General features: G+C 42.5%; 1 protein-coding gene across 3 annotated transcripts in view; it reads left to right on the forward strand.

Annotated features, from left to right (window-relative positions):
• PDE1C (phosphodiesterase 1C) overlaps positions 1-10,792 on the forward strand; it is a 351,587-nt gene extending 340,795 nt beyond the window's left edge. For 2 of the 3 annotated variants that reach the window (XM_060156875.1, XM_060156872.1), the window contains one exon: positions 10,531-10,792. In XM_060156875.1, coding sequence (XP_060012858.1) covers positions 10,531-10,700 — 170 coding nt within the window. In that variant the 3' untranslated portion in view covers positions 10,701-10,792. Of the gene's footprint in view, positions 1-606; positions 2,748-10,530 lie in introns of those variants that run through there. The other variant, XM_060156873.1, reaches the window with a different exon arrangement.
• Positions 10,793-11,326: the final 534 nt, after the last annotated feature.

Here is an 11,326-nt window from a genome sequence, read left to right on the forward strand (position 1 = left end):
GTCAGTCCTGAAGCCACCAGAGACCACTTCATTAAAGAACTGCTTGTGTGGTTTCCAAAATTATCAAAGCTTTCTCCTGACACGCCAGCACCAGGAAACTGCTCTGAGGACATCACCTTGATTCCTTGCATGCCCGTAGCAAAGTGACTCTTAGATGGTAAAGTAATAGCACCTGCAGACAATTTTTTTCTAGTGCCAACTTCAAGTGTGCCCCATGAGGTTTGTGAACGCAGTCAAGCTCATGGGCGGGCCGTAAATGATGGAGAGCTGAGCCAATGTTGGCTCTCGCTGGAGGAGTGGCCCAGAGCTTCACTTCCAATCATGACTGCTAACGCTGGAGACTAGTCAGTGGCTTCTGAGCAGATGCCCCCAGCGCCTCGGTCACATCACTTTTCCGAAGTGATCAATAGATGGAAAGGTACAGTACCATAGTCATTTGCTGATGCAGATAGCTGATTGCTCCTGTGTGTGCAGCTTCTGGCTTGCACGGTAGTGTTGGCAATAGATGCAGCTCTGCTTCTAATCTCCGTTGCCTGATGTAGAAAGAGTTGGTGCGTTGAGATGCCAGCTGGCTTGCAATGACATTTTTTGTGTGTCCTGTTCTAGGGGACTACGGATAAAACATCCATTCAGAGGATTCCTCAGAAGAGAACTGACCAGCCCTGAGGTCTGAAGACATTTTAGGAAGCTTATGTTGCTTTTACAAAAACAAAATATTATGTGTATTGTAAGTTACTGAGTGATTAACTTCAAAAATGGTAACTTCTGATCTTCCTAATACAGGTTTTTAACAGTAAATACTTTGGTATGTATTGCACATCTATCAAATATCAGGGACAATGCTAGCTTCTTCACACGTATTATCTCATTTAATCTTCACAACAACCCTCTAAGGAAGGTACTGTTATCTCCATTTCACAAATTAGGAAACTGAGGCATACTCAGATAAATAGCTTGCCCAAAGTTAGCAGGTGACAATCCTGTACTCTTTGCTCGAGTTTCATTGTCAGGGGTAAAGACTGATGTCAAACAGTCCACACTGGAACAGCCTTTCTTTCACAGTTGTACTCTGCCTGGGGTAGAATACAATTATGCAGGTACCGATTTCAGGCACAACTGTGGGGTGTGGAGGGATCCTGCATTGTCTTAATTTTAAGTAAAGATTCCCACGAGTGGTCTCTTTGCAATTGCCTTCTATCTTGAGTTCAGTTTAAGGGATGCCAGTTGTCATTCTTACTATGGACTAGAGCAAAACACATTTGTTATACGTGATTTAGCACTTCAGAGCTCTAGAACCCTAAAGAAATTTAACTTTACAGGCTTCTTCTGGCAGAGGTCATAGTTGGTGTGAGCAAAGGACAGAGCTACTGATTTGGCCTTACACTCCCCATCTTCAGATGCACATGCGGAAAAAGGCACACACTGATGAAAAACAATCGAACAAAAGACTTAGCTTGCGTAATCTCCCAAATATTTTTCTCCTTTGAAAGAGCATGCCTCATGTTCTTTGTGCTTGCCAGGAGAAACAAAATGAAAACAAAGAACTCAATTGAAGATGATCATCTCCTTGAGGGAGGGCTTTCTTATTCTTTTTTATTAATTAAAATAATATTTTTATTAAGTTAAACGATTAATCATTAAATCATAAGGTCGCAGGGCATTTAATGGCTAGCAGTTGTTTGAATAAGAAAAGAGCTTATTTTCCAGCCTTACCTAATTGCTCCTGCTCTTTCACCTGTTTGTCAGAGAGACTTGAAAACTGTGCCTCAGCCTCTCCAGACGATAGTAAGACCTGAGTTGAGGTTATAGCTTTGGTGTAAAACAAAAGTGCTCAGGCCCCAAATTTGAAACTTCAAAGGAAAGGAGCTTGCCGACATTCTTCTTTGAGCAAACACAGGCAACAAATCTAGGTATCAAGGCATTGCTGATGCAAAGGAGAAGTATTAGGTTTTGTAGATTCTAGTCAACTGTGTCAGCTGGTGTGTATTCTAAGTGATTCCCCTCTTCTTTAGTAAATGAGAGATTTATGAAGGTTACTGAGTATGATGCCGAGTAGTTTACTCATTCATTAAATATTTTTCAGCACCAACTGTTATCAGTACTGGGATTAAATTCTGGGGATGCAAATGTGTATAACACCCTGTCCCGTCCTAATGAAGTTTATAGCCAGGATCAGTGGTCTGTAGGGTGAAGCATAAGGAAGAGGTATCTCAAAGGCCAGGGAATCAGTGGTTCGAGAATGGCTTCCAATGAAGGTGACTCAAAGAATTATTATGGCTCAGCATAGTAAATGCAAAGAGTCTTAAGAATCAAAAGTCATTTGTTTGTCATTTTCCTAATTACGTCAAGATTAGAGTTCAGGGACTGAAACGCCTTCCATCCTGGTTGGGTATCTAAGCCACCCTTCCCATCTGGGGGTTCCAGCTCATGGTCAGGAATAGCCCAAAGTGATGGAATGAGGCTCAGTATTTGTACATGGTATAAATAGTTTAGAATGTGGGGTAGATGATTCTGCTTTGCTTAAAATGGCACTGGGTTTCAGCAAAGTGTAGGTAGCTGAATGGAAAAACAAACATATATATATATATATATATATATATGTAATTTTTCCCCACAAATGCCCATTTTGGATAGTTAGCCTTTTGTGAATCACAGTGGTGTGTTCTCTGCCAAATAGTCACAAATAAATTCATTAAGTTCATCTCTTCGTTGTGTGCTGAGGTCTTTCATGTGGTAAAATCCATTTGTATGGGGAATGACATGACTTTTCTATACTATAATAAGAAATCCACCGGGGGGCCACCATTAAAAGGCTCCTTGTGATGACCTTTCATCTCCTGCGCTGTGTAATGATGGTAGCCACATACCAAGCACCTACGACATACTGGCGCTCTGCGAGGTTGCAAGGTACCATACCTACATTATCTCAGTTATAGCCCCTTTAAAATCCTCACAACCACCATGCAAAGAAGTTACCATTTTCCCCATTTTACAGAAAAAAACAAAAACAAACCCAAAACCCTGAATCCCAAAACAGATTATCTCCTTAGGATCTCACAGCTGGTAATAGTTTAATCCAGTTCTGTGACACCCCAAACCCACGCTTCTCTCACAATACCACACCACCTCTCCCAAAAGTAGATCTTCATGGATTTGATTCTTGTCACAGATCTTAGCATGTGGCCAAGGGTTGGCCACTCCTGTGTGCAATGACCAGACCCTGTCAGCTGCCCCAAGCATCCCTCGAAACGTAAGGATAAGCCGACATATTCTCAAAACAAACTCGGCACCTAAGCCAGTGCTTCTCAACCTGGCTACGAGTTAGAACCACTGGGCGTTACAAACATACTTGCTTGGGCTTCACCTTAAAATAACAGATTACTTTCAAGACTCTTGGAGGTGGGGCTTAGGAATCAGTAAATTTGAAGCTTTCCAGGTGATCTGATGGGCATCCAGGGTTGAGAAATGCAGGTGGAAGCAAACAGCTTCAGGTTGGATGAAGGGCAATAAAACTATGTGGTTTATTTTTTTCCCTGTGGCCGTGTATTCCTCTGGGGACCTGGAAATGCTGGTCAGGTGATCTTTCCACACTAGGGAGTGGTTTGGTTCAGGCAGTGTCAACTGGCCTTTTTCTGGATAGCTTCTCAGACAGCAAGCTTCCTGTCTCCTGTGCTCTTTGCTCTGTAAGCTTCAGATATGGAACCAGTAGATTAGTTAGTATTCCCATTTTCTTGAGGAAGACTCCTTGGAGAACCAGAGTGTTTTCCAATGTAGATGCTGGGTTTAAGTATTCTAGTTTTAATATAAACTACACCTTGAAGAGTTTAAGAATAGACCCTCACCTTAGACAGCACTACATCTAATGTGCATGGTTTAAGAGTAATTTTCTGGCTGGGTTCATGTCGCTAGATTGTATTTCTGCAAAAGGAAGGAAGACCTATCATTGTGGCCTTCATGTAATGCTTTCATGTCTTGAGGAGACAAAGCAATTCCCTAGCTGGGAAAGTATTCTGCTGCTGAGTTTTCCTGGCAATTGCAAATCTTCCAGATAATTCCTGAAATGTAGGATCTGCCTCTGAGGAGAGGGATGGAAACTGATACTGGGTGAACGCCTACTACGTGTCTGCGCTGTGCTGGCTGTTTCTAATACGTTGCTTTCTTGTCATTCTCAGGCCTCTGCAGTGAGTGTTACTATCTGTTTTTTCCTTTTTATGGGAAACTGAAATTATGTGTCCCAGTCATATGGGGACAGAGAAAGAACTGAATCTGACTCCCTTCCAAGGATGGGTGAGGGGCGACTACAAATGAGATAATGGATATAAAGACACTGAACTGCACAGAAGACAGGCCATGCTACTGGGCTCCTTAAACAGCAAAACCCCGGGTTCACAAAAAGTTGTTATACTTCACTTTCATTTTTAAAACTGTTTGCTGGGAAGCCTAGATATTGAACAAGGACCAAGTCTCCTGTTCTGGTGAGACAAATTAACATCTTCCACTTGCCCTTTAAGGAAAAGACCAGCTATGAAAACCAATTCAGCCAAACTGCTAATTTTAAAGGGTGTGTTTCTTCCTTTGGGACTGGGATGAACCCGTCTTGATTCCACTCTCTGTGGAGCTGATGTTAGTGAGAGGAGTCTTTTGGCTGATTGCGTGTCTTCCCACGAGCTTATCTTCAGAACGCAGTTAATTCATACCAAATGTGCTAGTGTGGCTGCCTCAATCAGAAACAGGTATAAGTCGGGTTTGGAGTTCCAGATGCTCTGAGAAGTTGTCCCAGAAAGAAGCTAGAAAGAGTCCAGAGAGAAGACAAATCCAGAGGGCGAAACTGATGTCAGGCCGATTCTCTGAAAAGGGCAGAAGGAGTGAGCAACACCCTTTCCACCAGCCCAAGATCGGCGCTGCCAGGGATGGTGGTGCCTGTCCCAGAGTCTTTCCAGAGCTCCCCTTACCCACCAGCAGTTCCCCTGGACATGGTCACTGTCACTACAATAATAATAAAAGTTGCCCTTAACTGAAGGCCTTCTTTATGCCAGTCACTGTGGTTCACATGGTTCACAAGCCCCATCTCGCTGAGTCCTCCCAAGAAGCCCTGTTAAGTGTGTAACATTGTTATTCAGAGGGGAAAAGTGACACTTAGAGAGGGGGGGTGTTTGCCTAAGACTAAACAGCTGGGGGAGGTGAAGGAGGCTTTAAAACCAGGTCTCTCCGACTTCAAAGCACCCACTCTTGCTCTCACGCCTTAGTCAGACACCAGGAACATCCTCTTGGTCTTACTCTTTGCTTTTCCAACTGCTCAATATATTTAGGAAGGATCGCTGACTCTGAGTGTTGCAGATTTCCTCACAATCCTCAGGTAATAGCATCAAAGTTGTTTTTTCCAACAAAAAGAACATTTGTTTCTTCATTTCTCAGAGCTTTTGTCTTCATGTTAGACCCAACAGGAAGAACAAACTATGCGGGTAGGAGAGAAAAAAAAAAAAGCCTAATTTTGAAGACCACAGGTAACTTTAATTGATGCATAAAGGTCTCCTCACCAGCCAGGCAGTTCGTTGTGATCAAACTATAGCAAGAGCCCTGGCTAGCTCTTTACAATTTATAGAACACTTGCAGTGTGTGCAAAATATTATCACTGTCGTTCCCTTTGTGAAGATAAGGAGGGGGAAGATTGGCGAGACTGAAATGGTAGTTTGCAAACTCGGCACAGTGGAATTATCTGAAGGGCTTTAGAAACTTCTGAGGCCTCAGCCTAACCCCACACAGATTCTGCTTTCATGGGTCTGGGGTACCCAGGATTTTTAAAAGCTCCCCAGGTGGTTCTCATATGCAGTGAGGGGTGAGAACCACCAAGTTAAAAATTTCACCCAAGACCCTGGGGCTCCCCTGACTTGTTTGCTTGTCTCTGGTGCTTAGACCTCTGGAACACCTGTTCCATCCCAAACCCACGTAGGTGAGGGAAGAGACAAAAGCAGTTATTTAAGAGACCTGTTAGCCACGATTTTTATGCAATTCCTTCCTGAGCCATTACCACACAGATTGTATTAAGGAGGAATGATTTGCTTTTGCTTTGGGGGAAGTATGATTATGGCTACGAACAATGGTATTCAAGAATCCCATATATCACAGATATATACTCAAATTATTGATAGTATAAATGAATTACTATTTTAACTTATTATGGTAGTTATTAAAACGTACTCTGAACTTTGGTCCCGGGTTATTTTAAATATGTGAGGTCTGAGGCTAGACCACTTGGATGTGAACCCAGAATCCAGACTTCCTGCAATGCTGGCTGTGTAAACTTTGGCAAGTTACTTAAGCTCAGTTTCCTCACTCAAACTTTGGCAAGTTACTTAAAAGCCTCAGTTTCCTCACTCAGAAAGGGGGTGATCGGGGCTTCCCTGGTGGCGCAGTGGTTGAGAGTCCGCCTGCCGATGCAGGGGACACAGGTTTGTGCCCCGATCCGGGAAGATCCCACATGCCGCGGAGTGGCTGGGCCCGTGAGCCATGGCCGCTGAGCCTGCGCGTCCGGAGCCTGTGCTCCGCAACGGGAGAGGCCACAACAGTGAGAGGCCCGCGTACCGCAAAAAAAAAAAAAAAAGGGGGGGGGTGATAACAGTGCTTGCCTGTTGAATTGTAGTGAAGATTAAAGGCTGGTTCACATTAAATTCTTAGCATTGTGCCTAGTACACGATGTATGTCAGATATTATCATTATTTTACCATCACGGATCCTGAAATGAAAATCACAGGCTGAGTTCTTGTATCATTTTATCCTCGTGGAACGGATGTTGACACATCAATCCCTTGCAATTCAAAACTCATGGATGATTTTTGAGCATTTTTATAAGGACTTTGCATCAAATTTCAGACAGATATCAATAGACACTATTTTAGAAATAGAATGTATGGCAGTGGGATTTTGTTCTTCATGGAAAGCAACATTTATGAGGCAATAAATGATTGTTTTTTATCTTATTAGTGTCTGTGTTTTGTGTGTGTGTGTGTGTGTGTGTGTGTAAATGCAGTTAGAAAATGTCTACATGTGGAAATGTTTTTTCCAAAGGTCATGTTATGGCATTATCTTTGAAAGAGAAGAAAACACATGCAGAACACTTTTGTTTTTTTTTTAAAGGTGCCAATATTAGAATTTATTCAGAAGCTACGAGTAAATTAAGTTTCTGCCTTTGGAGGCAGTCCTCTACAGCAGAGATTCAGAAATTTCCCCAGTTGCTGCTGCTGTGCAGTGGCCCTGCAAGATCACACTGAAGCCGTGGGGGATTGAAGACACAGATTTGGGTTCTAATGCAGATCATGGTTTACCGCACGGGAATTAGGGTGCACGTAGATTAGACGAGCACTAGTGACCATTCCTTCTGCCTGCTGTCAGTGCAAACAACAGGGCATACCGAATTAATAAGATACAACATGTTATGACATGAGAACGACAGTGATAATGAATTAACCAGTCTTTCCGAAAGTGTGACATGCTCCTGATAAAGGGGGCGCCTTGGCCTAATCAAAATGAGAAAAACACATGCTGTTGGCTGTTCTTAGGGATTCATGATACATGTCGCCATCCTTTAGGTCTCTGAGAAGTCCTGCCATGGACATACTAGTTTAACTTTAACACAGTTACATTTGATATATGAATAAATCGCAGTCTATTTTCTGAAGAAGAATAAGTCTATGCATTATTTTCCTATGGGGAAAAAAAAGTCGCCACCAAGCAAAGTGCCTCAGAGAGAGAGAATTAAAGGTTGGTGATGGCAGACGAAAGGGCGAAAGTCAGAGACACCTTTGGGAGAAATTGCGTTTATGAAAAAGATAAGATCGAAACAAATGAGGATTAAAACTCCTAAAAGAGCGTTAACGTCTATGAAAAACAAACATTGTAATTGTATAATAAAGGATGATGATGTGTCAGCTTTTGTCTTGAACTTTTCTTTTCCTAAGCACATTTGAAAGTAATATAGAGAATGACTTTCCCAAGTTCAGGCTCTGTGCAGAGAAACGTGTCTTTGTCAAATCTTCATTAGCCAATGAGATCGTTTTCTCCAAGTAAATTGCTCTAGGAGACAAGAGCAGACTTTGTGAACGTGTCTCCAAGAGGAAAAGGGTCCAACTTGTTGATAAGCATATGAAGGGGAGGGGATTCTGTTCCCAATTTGGTTCTTCTCTGCTTGGGGCGGGGAGGGGCTTGGGTTGAGGGAGCAGAAGAGGATTGTAACACTACTGCCTGGGTTCAGCTGTGGGAGGTACCCAGTCATCGAAAGGGAAAGGGCCAGATCTCCTTCCAGAAATATCTCAGGAATCGCCAAAAGACAAAGGAAAGGGTCCTTAAGCGGCCACAGCACCACCCCGGAAGAAAGGTCCTCATTAAATTCAAAACCGTGCCCTCATCCCAGGTGCCGCTCTTTTGCCCTGTCATCATTTCATGTTCCCCTGTAGAGGGGAAAGGCAGTCAATGCGTACAAACAGCACTGTGTGAATTTTTATTTTTTCCCACATTTTGAGTGAGGGTGACAGCAGGCATATAAGTATTTCCACAATCTCGGTGGGGAGCCGATCTCTATCAGCGGATTCAACTCTATTTGCAGCGACTCCAGTGGCAAGGAGAGCTTTCGTTCTGACGATCAGAATTCTAGCAAACGGTAAATGTTTCTTCATGCTGAGAAGTGGGAAATTCAATAATACTTTGGCTGGATTCATGCTGAGTCGTGAAAATAGAATGAATATGGAGAGGGACTGTGACTTAAAGAGCAGTAAATCAGCTAGCCCAGGAGTGTGGGGACCATCAGCTTTTAATTCGAAGCCCTGGCCTGTTTCTACTCCATTCTCCAGGGTAACGGACTGTTTTTATATTTGTTCCTAGAGTGTTTTGTGCTGCAATCCCTTGTTTACCCCAAGAAACAGAATTAAACATTCTGAGATATTTTTTTAAATCTGCATATACATTATCATGGCACTATAGGACCATTTGCTGAAAATATTAACTTATGTGTTAGCCTAACTCCAAGGACAAAGTAGGTGTGGATAGTGTAGAGCTTGTAGTAATAGCATTACTTATTATGATTGAACACTTTTTCTTCTGTAAGCAAGTCACAGGTTTCAGAGGGGGTTACTGGAATGGAAGCCCCATGAGGGTAGAGGTTTCTGCCTGTTTTGTTCATTGTTGTATCAGCAGGACACACAGTTAAGTGCTTTAACAAGTCGGTGAATGAATATTGATCTCTAGGCTGCGAAAAGTATACTCAGCTGTGAGTGCTCTGAAAGGTCTCGGACTAAAGTGCAGAGTAAACTCAGTTTTCCTGACTTTCCATTATGTATAGTTTTGTAGAATAGCTTTGATACTTGATTCTATGGAAGAAATTTTTAGTAGTATGTTTCTTTTTAAAAAGTTACATCACTAAAACTTGATCATCATAGAAAAAATAGAAAGTGTAAACAATTAAAAAGAAATTAAATTGCCATGTTTATACTACTCAGAGATAATCACGGCCATGGTTTAAATGTATGTTCTTCCAGATTTTCCTATGCACACAGTTATATGTTTTTATAATATTAAGATTAGATGTATATATGCTTTTTTTCATTCAGCAGTACTACATCCTAATAGGTGTGTAGTATATATCACTGTTGTTTTAATTTTCAGTTCCTGAGTGACAAAAATTGTTGAGCATCTTTGCCTATGCTTTTTGGCCATATGTATATCTTCTTTGGCAAGGAGTCTGTTCAGATCTTTGCATATATTTAAATTGGGTTGTTTGTTTCCTTTTGTTAGATTTTAAGAGTTCTTTCCATATTTTGGGTACAAGACCTTTATACATGTGGTTTGCAAATATTTTCTCAATGATGTGCTTCTTATTAGCACTCCGGGATTGTGTGCCACTTTGCAACCCTAAAAGCTTACATACAGTGCTAAGTGCTGATTAATGAGATGGCTGTGCTCACCTGTGTTTGCTTTGTTATTTTTTCCCAAAGTGACGTCACTGCTCCCTCTCACTTCCTTAACCCCATCCATTCATTGTCAAAGAAACTTTGTATTCTGGGGTCATCATTGTCTATCTGTAGGAATTTTTTTTTCCTAGGCATTTGTCTTTATTTATTTTTGTTTGGTTTTTTTTGCGGTACACGGGCTTCTCACTGTTGTGGCCTCTCCCGCTGCAGAGCACAGGCTCCAGATGCGCAGGCTCAGCGGCCATGGCTCACGGGCCCAGCCGCTCCACAGCATGTGGGATCTTCCCGGACCAGGGCACAAACCCGCGTCCCCTGTATCGGCAGGCAGACTCTCAACCACTGCGCCACCAGGGAAGCCCTATCTTTATTTATTTTAAGTGAATGACCAAAGTGATGATGTGCTTATTCATCTATTTGCAATAAGATTTCTAGTGAGAGTTCAACCCTGTTTGTTTCCTGGTTTTAAAGAAAACAAACAGGTCTGGGGGCCAGGAAGTCACCCCCAGGATTTAGGAGCACTGTGTAGTTGGTGAGGCTAACCGTTGTCTGTCTTCCTTTGCATGGCCTGCAGTCACCAAGCCTCCTCTGCGTCATTTTAAACATCCTGCTTATGCATCTAGCCCCTATGCACCTGCGGTCCCAAAGAAAACTGATGAGCATCCTGCAAGGTACAAGATGCTGGATCAGAGGATCAAAATGCAAAAGATTCAGAACATCTCACATAACTGGAACAGAAAATAAATCAAGGGGAAGAGGGAGTGAGGGAGAGGCCCACCCCTCTGCCTCTGGGCACTAACCAGCCACAGTGGGATATGTCTCCAGAATGAAGCCTTCAGGGCTGGTGCTATCATTGTTGACTCCACCAAGGCACGGTGAAGCCTATACGTGAGTTTCCCCTTTGCTGTTCTGTTATAGAGCCATCAGTCACAGGATTTGGAAGTCCATGCAGCCTCTAGCAGCAAACCAGTAAGAGGGTTGTCTCATGCGGCTTTTATTGGTATAGATCTTTCAGAGTCTACATTGGACCCAAGTTAAAATGATGCTACTCGTTCAGAAAAAAATGAAATTCTTCCCATTGACACTTTTTTCATCCCTGGAAATTGACTTGCCCCGATGAGAATATCGGTTTAATAATAATCATTATATTTAAGAAATGCACTTCTAAAAACATCTTTTCCAATTTTTAATACAAATATTTACAATTGAAGTAAACATGGAACTTTCAAAGTCATTGCATTCCCAACAAAAGTTGTACTTCTTTTTTTTTTTTTTTTTGCGGTACGCGGGCCTCTCACTGTTGTGGCCTCTCCCGTTGCGGAGCACAGGCTCCGGACGCGCAGGCTCAGCGGCCATGGCTCACGGGCCCA

The sequence above is a fragment of the Lagenorhynchus albirostris genome, chromosome 8 (genome assembly GCF_949774975.1).
Source record: "Lagenorhynchus albirostris chromosome 8, mLagAlb1.1, whole genome shotgun sequence".
In the NCBI taxonomy this organism is placed as follows: Eukaryota; Metazoa; Chordata; class Mammalia; order Artiodactyla; family Delphinidae; genus Lagenorhynchus; species Lagenorhynchus albirostris.